General features: G+C 53.6%; 1 protein-coding gene across 1 annotated transcript in view; it reads left to right on the top strand.

Annotated features, from left to right (window-relative positions):
- Window positions 1-14,944, top strand: part of Ndrg1 (N-myc downstream regulated 1) — a 49,282-nt gene that overhangs the window by 31,196 nt on the left and 3,142 nt on the right. The window contains exons 8-15 of the mRNA XM_004642489.2: window positions 660-746; window positions 2,544-2,600; window positions 4,803-4,906; window positions 6,264-6,320; window positions 7,028-7,079; window positions 8,108-8,155; window positions 9,698-9,733; window positions 12,122-12,173. Of these exons, the coding sequence (XP_004642546.1) occupies window positions 660-746; window positions 2,544-2,600; window positions 4,803-4,906; window positions 6,264-6,320; window positions 7,028-7,079; window positions 8,108-8,155; window positions 9,698-9,733; window positions 12,122-12,173 (493 nt within the window). The remainder of the gene's footprint in view (window positions 1-659; window positions 747-2,543; window positions 2,601-4,802; window positions 4,907-6,263; window positions 6,321-7,027; window positions 7,080-8,107; window positions 8,156-9,697; window positions 9,734-12,121; window positions 12,174-14,944) is intronic.

Below are 14,944 nucleotides of genomic sequence, written 5' to 3'. Positions count from 1 at the left end.
TTTTTATAGTCTCGGACTAACTGATTCCAAACTCGATTCGGAAACCTGTGATGTCCATGACACCGTCATTGCTGTTGTCACAGTGGGCCCCAGCCAGGGGCTTCAGGTCTTTTGGTTCTTCCCAGGCTTTGTTCTGAATGCCAGAGCACTCGCTGTACTCAGCCGCAGTGTTCTGATGCGTCCGTCAGGTCTGTGCTTTGCTGCAGGTTAGAGATGCGGAGGGCACACCCTGGTCCAGCATCTCAGCTCTGAGCAGATCAGTCACAGGCTGTAGCTGTGTCCTCAGGATCTGTGTGTTCCCTGGAAGTGACAAAGTGGCATAGAGCATGTGGGCACCATCTGATTATGCAGCGGATGAGGTGGACCCATCTGACAGCCGAGGCCCAGCAGGGCAGCAGGGCTCGCCGGGCAGGTCTCCAGGGTGCGCTCCTCCTAGGCCTCCTCAATCCGCTCTCTGGAGGAGCTGTTCAGTCTTGAGTGTCTGGAAGCCCAGTGCTACCCAGTGGGACTCAGGGGTCTTCATGACCTTGAGCGTGGTGGCCCCTGGGGCTCCCCCTCGCCTTTTTCCCTTTCTTCTCCCAAGCTTCTCTGTGACAGGAAGCCCCTAGGTTTCCGATTCTTGTCTGCCTGTCCATCTGACCTTGGGTCTCCACCCGCAGCTGAACAACCCTGAGATGGTGGAAGGTCTCGTCCTCATCAATGTGAACCCTTGTGCGGAAGGCTGGATGGACTGGGCTGCTTCCAAGGTGAGGAGGGCCGGGCCCTGCGTGCAGATGCGGCTTGAAGGATGGGCGGATGCACGGGCTCGGCCTGGCGCAGCCTTGGGCCCCTGTTGGCCACCCTCCTCCTTTCCTCCTGCTTCCCGGCCCAGCAAGCAGAGCATCTTTCCTCTGCTCCACTATAGGCCGCTCAGAATATTTAAGCGAGATTTTTCTGTCTACACCATTGATGTCACAGGGCCATGGGTTCCTGAGCCAGCCTCGCAAGCATCACTTAGATTCCTGAGTGTCTGCTGGGTTCCTGCGGTGTGCTGGGCTCCTCTCACAATGCTGATGAATGGGACAGAAGTCTCTCAGGAGTGCTCACAGTACTGATGAAAAATGAGTTTGTTTTCTGTCCTGACTGTGATGCTAGTTGCCATGGTAACTAGCACTGTATCTGGGAGTTGCCCCCCTGCCATTGTTCTTCACCCCTGGTCTCCACAGTCAGCCCAGGAGGCAGGGCTTTTTCCGACATATTCAAAGAGGAGGAAACTGAGGTTAAGGAAGCTGTCCAGGGTCACACAGAGGTGGGCAGCAGAACTGCACTGGACACACATTTCTTTGACTGCAAGGTCCGTGGTCCTGGTTGTCACTGGCTCTGGGTCACTGTTGCTGGGTCAGAGACAGGCTGCAGGGCGAACAGCCCAGCTGCTGGGGAGGCCCTGCCCAGCTGAGCTCCTGGGGCTTTGTGTTTATCCTGTTTATCTTTATAAATGGTTATTATTCCTATTTTAATTTTTTCCCCATCAAGGCCCCAGTGTTTGCCAAGGGAGCAGGAATCTTTCCAATGGAAATAAGATGAAGCCCTTCAGGCTGGGGGAGCCAGCATCTCCTTGGGAATGTGTTCTCTCCCGTTTGAAGTAGCTGTGAGGGAGGAGTGCTAGGGCACTGCCCACCCCAGCCATCCCTGCTATAGCTGCTCTGATGTATTCCTCCTTCCTCTGTGCCTCCCCAGAACTTGGGAGCCCTGCCCTCTCACCCACATGACCTTCAGGAGCCAAGCCTCAGGGACGTTCCTGAGCATCTGCTCTGGGCCAGGCAAGGAGGGCTGGGGACACTGGCTCCTGGCTGCAGTGGAGCCCGAGGTCTGCTGGGTTTATGTCCATACCACGTCCTTGCTCTCCAACGCAGCTGTGGAGAGGGACACCTGTGTGCGAGGCTCAGGCATCTGGCTCTGTTCGCCTCCTGGCAGGGCTTCTGAGCATGAAAGCTTGGATGGAGACCCAGGCTGACCTGCTCCCACTCAGCATGGGGCCGGAGGCAGGCGGCAGCAATGAGATCCAGCTGAGGCAGGGCAGGTCCTCAACTTCCCATCTCCACAGCCCATATGTGAGATCATTACCCTTCAACAAGGAAAGGGTTCCGACTCACACTTTGGCAGGTTCCCATCCATGTGTGCTTGACCATGTGTCTTGGGCCTGTAGTGAGACAGCTCACCATGGAGGGAGCATGCGGCGGGCCACAGCTGTTCACCTACCACTAGACAGCACAGTGCAGATGGAGAAGAAGGAACCAGGGTTCCACAGTCCCCTTGCAGGACCTCCAGTGGCCTAAAGATATCCTGCTGAGCCTCATCTCGTAAGGGGTCCGCCGCCTCCCCAAAGTGCCAAGCTGGGAACCTAGGCTTCACCATGTGGGGCCCCTTCAGACATTCCAGATGCTAGCTCCAGCTGAGAGCCAGGGATGCAGAATGCTACTTTGTCCCCGGGCAGTAGGGAAGGCTGAGCTGGGCTCACAGTGGTGGACCCTGGTTCTGATGCACTACTACTGTCTTCCCTGCAGATCTCTGGATGGACCCAGGCCCTGCCGGACATGGTGATGTCTCACCTCTTCGGGAAGGTGAGTGGCAGGCCTGGCGCTGGCATGTTCAGACCCTGTGCTTAGCTGTGGTGCTCAGCAGGGAGCCTTGTGAATGGGGTGAGATGACTAAGACACGGTCACAGGGGTCCTATGCTGATGCCTGTGCTGCTGGGGCAGCTTAGCAAGACCTATTCGCTCTGCCTCCCCCTTGCGCATAGGTCTTCTAATTGCAGCCCAACACCCTGCAGTATTTTGACATAATTAGGTCTAGGGATATATCTGTCAAGCCATCGCTAAAATCTAGACAGTGGACATCCCCAATACCCCAAAAGCTTCCTTGCACCCCTTGATAATGCTCCTTTCTGTCCTTCTAGACACCTGCTCTCCTTTCTGCCACTGTAGATCACTGTATAATTCTTGTTTGAACAGAAGGGCATTGGGCAGTGTATATTACTATTTTGGGTCTGGCTTCTCCCACTCAGCAGCATTATTTTTTAAATTAATTTATTTATTTGATATAGGGTCTCACTACACATTTCAGACTCATAGTGATCCTCCTGTCTCAGCCTCCCCAGCAGAGAGATTATAGGCATGTTCCTTTGGTTTTGGGGCTGGCACAGTATACAGTACTGGGGATTGAACTCAGGTCCTTGTGCTTGCCAGGCAGGCACTTAGACCACTGAACTATCTCTCCAGCCCCACAGCATCATTATTCCGAGGCCCCTCTGTGCTGTTTTTTTTTGTGCTGGAACCAGGGATTGAACTCGGGTCCGTGTGCTTGCCAGGGAAGCGCTTATTTCCTCTGCACTGTTGTTAGAGACAGTGCACTCCCTTTCAGAGCCAAGCAGAGTTCAGGGGCTGCTGTGTCTCAGCTTTTCTTGTTCCCCCTTCGTGGACCTTGCGCTCTTCTCCCTTATAGATCTGACAGGTAAGAGCTGCAGCAAAGTCCTGCTGGGGCCGGCTGCGTGCTGGGTGCTGTTCTCTCAGAGCCCGCTTGGCTCTGTGACCCGTGAAATGAGTACTATTTTCATTCCTACTCTTTACATGAGGAAATGGGGCCAAGGTTAGCTGAGTGACCTCCACAGGGAAGAGGCTGCCCGGGATTTACACCAAGTCGGCCACCAGCATCCATGCTGGAGCCTGCTGCAAGGGGCTGCCACCTGGGCCTCCTCACCTGGCTCTGAGGTGGGCTGTGCTTTGCACAGCTGTCCCTACCACAGCACCCTTGTGGGCTTCGGGGCCAGGACTCGCACAGCGTGCTGGTGGCCAGCTCTGGCCATTTTCTCTGCCCTCTATGGATCATCTGGGGCAGAGAGAGATTTGTGAAAGTTCACAGCCTGTTGCCTTGAAAATCTGAGCTGATTGTACCCCAGGCTATTGGAGATGGGGTAGGCAGGAAGTGGGAGGCCCTGGTGCCCCTAGGTTTCTGCAGCTGTGTTCTGGCTAGAAATCTTAGGACGATTTCTCAGACTATTTTTCCTAGCTTTTTTCTTAAAAACCTGTTGGCCTCCTTGTGCTTCAGCGACTGTGGGCTGTGTGGACACGGCTCACACTTATTGACATTGGCACTTGGCCACCTCTAACCCTGCTCTGCTTGTCCCTGGTCACATCAGGTCTTTGTGTGTCTGCCACTGCACAGAGGAGAGACAAAGCGAGCTCAAATCACATGCCCAAAAGGCCCCAGAGAGCAGGCCGGCTGAGATCGACCTCCACAAGGGTGCTGGGGGCTCTGTGGGAACTGAGATCTCTACTTTCCAGCGACTTCCTGTTGTTGCCTGATTTGGTTTCAGCTTTCAAGCATGAAAAGCTCCAACTTTCTCCATTAAAAATGAATCGCTGGCATTTGTATCTGATTTGGGATGCATGCAAAAGACTTTTGTGTGCAGAGCTGCCTTAAATCCTGGAAACGTCCTCTGTGTGTGAGGGACACACAACCCAGCGAGGTCACAAGATTGACCCACGGAAGGGGTAGCAGAGGGGCTGGGCCGCCCACCAGCAGCCCTCAGCCTTCTGTGACACTGTACCTGAGCCCAGGAGCCAGAGCCATGCCCTCCGGATGGGGCTTCTTCCCACCTCACTCTGGCTGGCAGGTGCCAGTCTGCCTTGGGCACTGCCACAGTGCTGTCCCCACACCTTCCTCACGCTCCATGACTGTCTTCACTCTGTACCCAGCGACCTGGAGCTGGAGGCCGAGGGACAACCAGGCCCTGGCACCATAGCGAATATGCTCTGTGTCTGCAGGAGGAGATGCAGAACAACGTGGAGGTGGTGCACACCTACCGCCAGCACATCCTCAACGACATGAACCCCGGCAACCTGCACCTCTTCATCAATGCTTACAACAGGTACTCCCGGTCGGGGCAGCAGGGCGGGCAGGCGAGGGTGGTGGCACCTGCGGGGCGCAGGTCCTGGGCTTGAGCAGCAGGCTCGTAGGACAGGTACCCGGCAAAGCCATCTGTGTGTCAGGGACTCCTGGTGTTTTGTGACCAAAGGACTGGCCAGGAGTGGCTGCAGTTAGGCTCTGTGCGTGGATAGTGGGCGGGTGCACATACTTGTGGGGGGTCACAAGGGACAGCTGCAGTAAGCAGAGCAGTGCAGCACTGGGAGGTGGGAGGGGTCTCAGGGCTCTGCCGGAAGGAATCTGTCCCACTCCCCAGGAGGGCAAGTCATGGCCTCAGGGATGCTCCATCTCACGGGACAGTACCTTGGTGTCACCAAGCGCGCTGGTGTCCAGCAGAGTCTGATGGCCATTTCCTTTCACGCCCTGCGGCATCTCTGCACAGCCAGCTCTACTGAGGTTCTTGCTGTTGCTGAAAAAGCTGACTTTGAAGCTTGTTAACTCCTGACTGCTTAACCAGAACAGGAGGGAGGCCTAGGGCTGAAAAGTGAGGGAGCCCAGGAGCCCAGCAGCGACCCCAAGCGCCACTCCCCGCCTCTCCTCACGGAGGGCGCAGAGCAGTGAACTGGGAGGAGGTGCTGCTGCTGCTGCTGCTGCTGTGGTCATTTCCTATTGAAGCAAAGGTCAGCGAGGTCTTGTAGTCTCCCGAAGATCACACAGTAGTGGATCCTGATTGGAATCTTGTGTGTCTGGCTGCAGACTGTGTGCAAAGGGTGGTCTTATTGGCAGCTGTGGAGGGGGTGATGCAGACGTGTAGGGAGGGTGGTCTAGACTAAGCCCTGCGCTGTCCAGTGAGAAGCCCCTGGGGCCTGCACCTTGGCTAGAGCGAGCTCAGGTCTGAGTCGGCGGGAGATCTTGAGCTACTGTGTGGAGACCAGGGATGGGGGGAGTTGAGGGTGGACTTAGGTCAAGAGCAGAGGCCCTGAGGGGATTGTGAGGGAGGACGAATGGTCACACGGGTGTGGGGGGGTGATGTGTGAACACCAGGGAGACGTAAGCATCCTCTGCAGTACAGGACGATCCGTGTCCCTGCAGTAAAACCACAATAACGACAATAGCTTTGGCACAGAATGGGGCAGGTTCTGCTGGAGGTGCACGAGTCTTGCTGTCCCCTCACACTTGCGGGGCACAGGGGCGGGGGGGGGAGGGGCTTCAGCAGTGTCCTGGGAGCTGCAAGAGCTGGCATGGAGCATGGGTGTAGGTGGCTGTTCGTTATGGCCACCTGTGGACCCCTGGGGTTGGCTCAGTGGATGGAGAGGCTGCCCCCAGGCAGCATCTGCTGATGCTGATGATATCTCCTGCAGCCGCCGGGACCTGGAGATTGAGCGGCCCATGCCTGGAGCCCACACCGTGACGCTGCAGTGAGTCCTTGGGCTCTACCCACCCCGCAGCCTTAGCCTGCTGAGTGTAGCTGGTGGGGCACCATGGGCACGGAGAACTGGCTGACTGCTGCCTGGGCTGGCACAGCCTGTGGGCCTCGGCATCCCTCACTCTGCGCATGCTGCACCCTTGCCTAGCTGGAGGCCCCGATGTGGGAGGTGTGGGAGGAGGTGTGCGGATCGCACCCCACAATGCTTCCCTCAGCTCCACTGTCTGGAGCTGCGTTGGGCTTCACTGCACAAAGCCTGGGCCTGACTGCGTAGGAGGAAAAGGCAGTTGCTCACACGATAGCAGGGAGTGACCACACGATAGCGGAGAGTGACCAGCAGGGACCGTGTCTCGTGTGGCCCCCGGAGCACGCCATATTGTCTGCCCCTTGAGAATTTGGCAGGCTGTGCTTCCTTTGTGCTTCATGCCATTCTTGTCTCTGTCTTGATTATTGACAAAGTCCTGCTCATAATTCCCAGAAAAGGGACTTTTAAATAAAAGCATCAGGCCCAGAAATGGTCTGGCTGAAATTTAGACTAAGGTGTCAGTGACTACCAACCCACTCATCGCAGAGCAAAGCAGGTAAGGGAGGGGAAGGAGTGGTGTCCGAGGAGCCAGTGTAGCTGTTCTGGGTCCTGGGATGGCCTGGCAGGCACGAGCGCCTCTGAGCTGAGTCCCATATTAACTTCTTGCCCACTAGGTGCCCTTCTCTGTTGGTGGTTGGGGACAGCTCTCCCGCCGTGGACACCGTGGTAAGTGGAGGTGGAGGATCAGGCAGCACTGCCCCGCCTGTGCAGGTGGCACCTTCTGTTGAATGCCACACTGCCAAGCCCAGCTACCTGCCTCTCTCCTGGCTTCTGGGCAGCCTATCCCCACCTGGGCTGTGCTCAACACCTGCCTGGCCAGGAGTCACCGCCCGCACCTCCCCCCCCCGCCCCCACTAGAGCCAGGCACATCTTCCCAGCTGGTCTGGTACCCAGGTGGCTGTCAGGAAAACAGCAGCTAGGAGCTGGAAGCTCTGTGACTCACTCCTTGCCCCCTCCCATCCCTACCTGTGTGCAGCTGAGGCAGAGAGAGGACTCGGCTTTTCTGGCCTCCCTTCATTTGAGGAGATAGGTGACCTAAGGTCCTTCGATAAGAGCCACAAATTGGACCACAGAGTAGAATTTGTAGACAGTCATGTGTAGTAAAGACCTGCAGCGTTGTAAGGAACCAATAGTTTCTTGGATGACTCACTGGCGATAATCGTTGGACACATCAAGAGAGGTATCCTGCTCCTGCCAGTGGAGGTGACAGTTCTACTTTCGGCATTTGAAACATCACAGATGACTTACAGATAATCTGATTAATTCTGGATGCTACTTTTAAGAGGGCCGCTGCAGAGTGGAGACACAGACCACCTTGGTGGGGCTGATTTACGATAGAGAGCAGTTATTGGAACTGCGGTCGTTAAACCTGTACAGTGCCTGACAGCAGCAGGGAAAATAAGGCCGTCCATTTAGCAGACCCTTCTGGAATACCCTCCCCCTTCCACTAGTCTTATAACAATCTTTGGGAAGAGGTTCAGTCCTCATTTAATGCACAGGGAAACTGGTGTTCAGAGAAGTTAAGTAACTCACCCACGGCCACGCAGCAGGCTGCAGCAGATATGGGAACTGAAGCCCTCTCTGCCTAGCCCAGGAACTCAGGTTCTTCCGTGCCGTGGGGAGCTTGGGGTTTCTGGTGCCAGTGCAGAGCAGGAGGGCAAGTTGTAGTACTAACCGAGCTCTGCCCTACCTAGGTGGAGTGCAACTCAAAACTGGACCCCACGAAGACCACGCTGCTCAAGGTATGGGGTGGGCAGGGACTCACACCAGGGGCTGTGTATAATGGAGCTGCTCCCAGGAAGGAGCAGCACTGGTGGTGGAGCTGGTGGATGTAAAGGCTCCTCCTGCCCATGTGCAAACCCTGGCGAGGTGCTGGGGCTCAAGGCTGCAGAGGAGAGTGACCCTGCTATAGGGCCAGGAGCTTATGGGCCTAGGGCTCAGGAGTGCTGGACAGGGAGCGCTTGGCAGGGGCTCTGTGTCCCCAAGCTGCGGGTAGCATGCCCACCTAGGGACTCCAACTGTCCCTGAGAGCAAGTGCCAGGCAGAGACCAGACCACTCAGGGGCTTCTGTGAGCAGAGCTGGGACAGCCAGGGCCGAGCTTTTGGCCTTCTTGCCTCCAGGAGAGAGTGGTATCTATTGCCGAAGCCACTAAGTCTGTGGGACTTCATTTTTAAGGTCCCTCAAGGTGCTGGGGATTGAACCCAAAGCCTTCACGCTGAACTCTTTAATTTTTTTTTTTTAAATTTTAAGAGAGGTTTCTCACTAACACACTGTTTGGGCTGAGCTCTCACTCGCAGGCCTCCTGCCTCAGCCTCCCAGAGTGCTGGGGCTTGGGGCGTGTGCCACCCTTTTCTGTGGGGATGACACTTATCACACTGAGGGCTCACACTAGCCTAGGGCTCTATCTGTGAAGCTCCTCCTTATTTCCAGAGCAGGCCTCCTTCAAGGTCCCTGGAATAGGAGCTGTGCCATTCCTGTTAGGGGACACGGTGCAGCCCACAGCCAAGGGTGGGTGGCCTCAAGTGGGCAGGCAGCTGGTTTGGTAATATCCAACAGCAGGACCAGCTTCAGCCTGGGTCTCCCCTATCCTGCCAGGACACCACCCAGCCCTGCTGAGTTGTATCCATGCCTAGAGTTTGCTTAGATCGTCACAGAGCTGGGGGCTGCCACGTCTGACTGTATCCTTGTGGCTGGCACCAAGGAGATGGCCTTGAGCGCCCTGGGCTGCAGGGGGGAGCGCAGCCTGCACCTTCTGCCAAGGCCTCGTGCCCCACATCTCTCCAGCTCTCTGCCCCTCTCAGTGCTCCCCAAACCCCTCAAGGTGAACACACACATGCCTGGACTCCAGCTAGACGACAATGCCTTTAGTTTTGTGATTTAATAAAAACTTTAAAAGCCCCAGCATTTACCAGGGACACCCAGTCAGGAGCCCCTATCAGACCTGAACCCTCCAATCTACCAATTTCCTCTTGAAGGATTTCCAAAGAGAATAAGCAAGCAGGGTCTCCTACATGCACCCTTTGCAGGTCAGACAGATTCTGGCCACAGTCTTGCAAGTTGCTCCAGCTCTGTTGGACCCAGCCTCTACTTCCCAAAAAGGAGCGCTCACATATTCTTGGGAGATGGTGGGGCTGGCGCTGTGGAAAGCTATGAGTAGAGGTTGCTGAGGAGACAGTCTAACACTGGGATGCCCAACAGCACCCTTGCTAGGTGGGGTGGTGCACCCCACTCCCAGTGCACCTGTCACAGGGGCTTGGCACTGACCCGCTTTCCTCTCTCCTAGATGGCAGATTGTGGTGGCCTCCCACAGATCTCTCAGGTGAGCAACACTTGTCACCACTCCCTAGTGGGTGCCCCATGTGTCCCTCTAAGTCCTGCATATGCCTCACTCCTCACTGCCTCCCTGTGACATCAGAGGATGGTTTGTGGGCACGTGATGACTTCCAGAACTTGCTTCCCCACCAAGGCACACTTGAGCCCCAGAAAGAAACCCGTGGTAGAGTAGGTGGCCCCGGGCCTCAGCACATGTGCACGTGTGTCTGCATGTGCCACACATGCATAACCATGTCAGGGATGTAGCGTGCTTGCTGCCCTGTCATAATTCACCTTCCAGGGGCCTCCCATAAAAACCCCATCTACCTATCAGATGGACCTTTCCTGTATCTTCTTCCCACTTTATCTCAGGCGAGCTTGAATGCTATCTTCAAATAGAATACTCCATGAAATATTTGTCATCTTTTTCCTCCACACCCTGTCCCACCTCATTGCTTCCTTCCCCTGCTTGAAACTAGAGCAGATCTCACACTGCCTGCAGTCAAGGCTGTTTCTCGGTGCCATGGCAGGAGTGTGCGGGCCCAGGCTTCTGGCAGACCCACTGGGGAGGCCCTGCTCCTGGTCCACTGCAGCTCCCTCCTGAGGCCCTCACAGCTGGGACTGTGTCCACAAACAGTGGATCATTTTCAGAGGCAGAAAGAGCCAGGATTTGATCTCACTGTCACAGAAGAGGGCACTGAGACTAGAATATACGAGAGTTGATCCATGGCCACCTGGAGAAGCCCCGCTGGGTCAGTGAGTCCCATTCTCAAGCCTGTCTCAGTTCTGTCCCTTCTCTCTGAAGCCCTGACATGCCTCACTTGTCACTTTTTCCATAGTCACATGAATCCCAGAGGGCAATTTTTGCATAGCCAAATGTCACTGGCCTTCTTATAGGTTAGTGGCAGGAGTTGATGGGGATGTCAGGCAGGGGGCCTCAGCCAGTGGCCTCTCACTGTAGGAGGAGACCCAGGACAATGGAAGTGAGCTCTGCATTTGCTGGAAGCCTGCAGATGCGCTGAGTATTCTTCCGAGTTCAGATCAAACTGCCCATTGTAGAGGGAGTGATCGGACCGAGTGTGGTCTTCATATTCCATCCTTATTTCAGTTAAAGGAACCAGTGAATTAATCAAACCTGTTTGTTCACTCAAGCATCCAGCCATCAGTTCTTATTTCCATCTTTTCCTCCTTTCATTTTCCTTTTCTTGCCCATTTTCCCTTCCTTTCTTTAGACTATTAATCCTGTTTTATTTTTAGCCACCTATTTGTCTGTGCATAGTCTCATTCCTTCCTCCCTTTTTCCTTTTCATCCATTTATCTGTTACCCCTCCCCCTCCCTCCCTCCCTCCCTCCTCCTCTCTCCCCCTTCGTGCCCTCCCCCCTTCTCTCCCTTCCTCCCTCCCTTCTGTCCATCCTAGCATTGAGGCTGGTGGTGAATTACCTTGAGCACATGGGTTCTGGGTTTGGAGGCCCTGGATCCAATCTGCAGGAAGCGCCCCTGATTAGTTGAGGACTTTGGATGTGTCACTTTCCACTCCAGCTGTCTGCTGTGCTGTGCACACACAAGTAACGTGCACTGCACACTGTGCTTGGCAGGAGGAGATGAAATGGTGCTGTGTGGTGGCGCCCTTGGTAGGCCGAGCAGCTCGAGATGCTGCTGTGGCTCTGCAGAGGTGGGGAGCAGTGCTGCATCCAGCGTGGTCCCCAGAAGCATTCAGCATTCAGTGTGACACTGCCCTGTGTCACAGGCAGGAAACCAGTTCAGATGGTCATGTTGCTATCCTAGTACCTATAGCTGTGAAGTGCCTTACAACTCTTTCTCCCTGGCCAAAGCTGAAGTGACTTTCAACCTTTTCTCTCAGGCCAAACCTAATGTTAGTTTTATAAGGAGACCAGATTTTACCTCTCTTAGTTACTTTTCTCAAAAATACTGGATGCCCAAAGTTAAATGGGCTCCAGCTTGTAGAGGTTTCGGCTGGCTCCAGGGCAGGATAGTTTAGAGGAGAACAGTTTGTGACAGGAAGAACATAGCAAGGCAACAGGGGACCTTGACAGCATCTTTCTGCCCCTTTTACACTGTGTCCAGACTGCTGGGATTAGGGTGGTGCCTGACCAATCAGTGGACCGACGACGTGGTAATCACGCACCCTTAATCTGTGCATCACACAAGGTAGATTCAGCCACTTCTGGAACAGCCCCACCTGTGACAGTGTGAGGCTTTGGGAAGACATCTAGATCATCGCCTTTGCTTTTGTCTTCTCCCGTCAGTGCATGGCCTATGTTCATTCCAGGCAAAGCTCCGTGTGAAGGTGGCCACAGCCCCTGCTGAGGAGGCCTTTAGCAACCCGGACCTCCCCTTGCTGACTGCACTTTCTTTCTCCCCTCTCTCTCACAGCCAGCCAAGCTCGCCGAGGCCTTCAAGTACTTTGTGCAGGGCATGGGATACAGTGAGTATGGCATCTCCCAGCCTGGGGAGGAGCGGGAGGGCCAGTGCCATGCCCTCGCAGGGGTTGGGTGAGAATTCTGTGTCGCACTGGCAGAGTTCCAAGTTCTGGACAGTGAACAGGACAGAGAAAGAAATGTTGTCATCATGCATGACTGAAGGATAGGAAGCACCTGAGAAATGCCTTTGTAGTCAGTTTCCCAGTGAGGTGAACATGATGCAGTGTCCGGGCAAACCTTCAGCAGCCAGGAGGTCACTAGGCATGCTAAGCAGTATCATCTATGTTTTATGACAAATAGGTCAGACAAAATTGCATAACAATATAATAGGAGAATAATAAAAATACATTTTCCCCCCACTGGGAATCAAACTCAGGACCTTGCACTGCACTGCTGAGCTATGGCCCACATTGCCTGACATTGCATATTGTTATTATTATTATTATTATTATTATTATTATTATTATTATTATTATTATTATTTGGCAGAACCAGGGATTGAACTCAGGCCCTTGCGCTTGCCAGGGAAGCACTTACTCCACTGAGCCATCTCCCCAGCCCTGCATATTGTTATCTTTGGGCATAAAAATACAAGATATGGGCATTAAAATTTCTCCCATCAACATTAGGAAAATCCTTCCTTTTTAATGAACGAAGAGACACTATTAGTATAAGTATCTTGCATCTTTTTATCCTTTTCCCTTCCATCCTTTCCCCTTTCCCCATTCTAGCTCCTTTTTCCTTTTGACCAATTTCTTCCCCTTTCACAGTGTCTACTGTACATGTTACAACTTATTTACTCTTTCAGTTTCTCATACCAAGAACAAGATGACATTAACAGATATGAGTCTGATTTGTTTGACTTATGAGTATGGTCTCAAGTTGCATCTATTTACCTCTAGAAGTCTCCAGTTTATCCTTTATCATTGTGTAGGACTCCATTGTAAAAAATACCACATCGTTTTTTATCCATTCCTCAGTGCATGGGCATTTAGGTTGTTTCCAAGATCCAGCTCTTGCAAGCGGTGCTAAGTAGTGCAATCTCACGGCTTCGCTGTCCTACACTCAATCGTTGACGGAAACGTCACTGTACAGCACGCACAAAGGGTGGTTGGACAGAAATTGCTTCACACCTGCGATTGTTTTACATCTAGCTGAGGACTGTCCCTGTAGGCACTGAGAAGATGACAGAAACAAGCAATGACTGTCTTTTTAGTTTGGATTGGGTACTTGCTCGAGAGCCTGCCAGTTGAACTGAAGTTGGTGAAGGTAGAGGTGGGAGTGATGAATGATGGATAAGCCCTCTCTTCCTTCACATTTAACCCTCAGAGTAGCCTCACAAGAGATTCTTGACCTTGACTTTCTTGACCTCACCTGACAGAAGAGAAAATTGTAGCCCGAAGAGGTTAGGCAAGGAGAGAGAGCGTGTCTCTGAGAGTTCCGAGCTCTGCATGAGTAGGCGGTAGAGCTACTTAGGCTCCAGATAGAGCCAGGCTGTGCTAACTCATTGGACTCTAGAACAGATGGACAGGTAAAAGCTTGATTCTAGAACTTGCTACCCCTGCCTTACTTTTAGCTTTGGGATAGTCACCCACACATAGCCACACTCTGAGTAGAACACGCAGGAAGCAGTACAAGTTGCTAGCTGAGAGGGTGCCCTGCCAGAGCTGGTGGCCTGTTAGTGTGGCCTTCTCAGTTCTTCTTGTCCATATGTAGAATTAGAAGGAAGGCCTGGAACTTCTAATCTCATTTTTTTTCCTTAAACCATTCATTTCTGCAAGAGAGTACAGTGTGTTTGACCCACCAGCACAATTCTAACCTCAGCTCCAGCCACGATTGGCTTCTAGCAGGGCTGGGAGCGAGGGAGCGCGATTTCCCTGCTGGGCAGCATCCCTGTCCCCAGGTGCCCTCTGGCAGCACAACGCATTTGCTCACAGACCTCCTGCCCTGCTTCCTGTGGGTTTCCCTGTGGGGAGGGGACAGGAAAGGGTCGAAGCCAGAGAGCGGGCTCAGGCCCTATTTACCTTGCAGGCTCGTTTGTCTTGGATCTGACATGGATTTGGGTTTCTGCTTCCACAGTGTATTCTGGGGACAAAGCAAGCAAAAACAAGGCCTTGATTTCCCCCCAGTCAGCTTCTGTTTCGGCTTTCCACCCCCAGTTCAGCTTCTAGCACCAGCAGTAAAGCATCCTGCCGGCCTCAGAGAAATGTTGGGTACAGCTTAGGTCCCAGAGACAGTGCTCAGTGGGAGAGAGAGAGAGAGAGAGAGAGAGAGAGAGAGAGAGAGAGAGAGAGAGAGAGGAACTATTCATCCCTTGTTTGCAATGGTAGCTGTGGCACTGGCCCTGTGTGTGCACCTGGCATCCCCAGATAGCTCTGTAGCCCCGACGGTGGGGAGCTGCCCAAATTTGATGCCTAGAAGTAAAGACTGGTAAAATATGTGGACCACAGATGTGAGATTGATGTCCATCTTTTTTTTTTTTTTTCTGATTCAAAAACTAGCTCTTTAAGCAGGGAATTTACTATGTGTGAATATCTGTCATGGAAAACCAGCCACCAAGTGACTGTGGTTGCCATGTGGACTCATCCACGTCCTCTGCTTTGGTGGCTGATGTGCTGTTCAGTACAGCCCTTGCAGGTGGATGGAATTTTAGTCTTGTTGCGCTTCCACAGCAAACTGTCACAAATAAAGTGGCTCAAAAGGAGAGAAACTCATTGTCTGAGAGTTCAGGAGGTGGAAAGTGTAGCCTCAAGTGTGGGGGAGTGGCACCCCCAGA

Source organism: Octodon degus, unplaced genomic scaffold (assembly GCF_000260255.1).
Source record: "Octodon degus isolate 3935 unplaced genomic scaffold, OctDeg1.0 scaffold00154, whole genome shotgun sequence".
In the NCBI taxonomy this organism is placed as follows: domain Eukaryota; kingdom Metazoa; phylum Chordata; class Mammalia; order Rodentia; family Octodontidae; genus Octodon; species Octodon degus.
The sequence above is the reverse complement of the archived record's forward strand: the minus strand, read 5'-3'. Positions and strand labels throughout refer to the sequence as shown.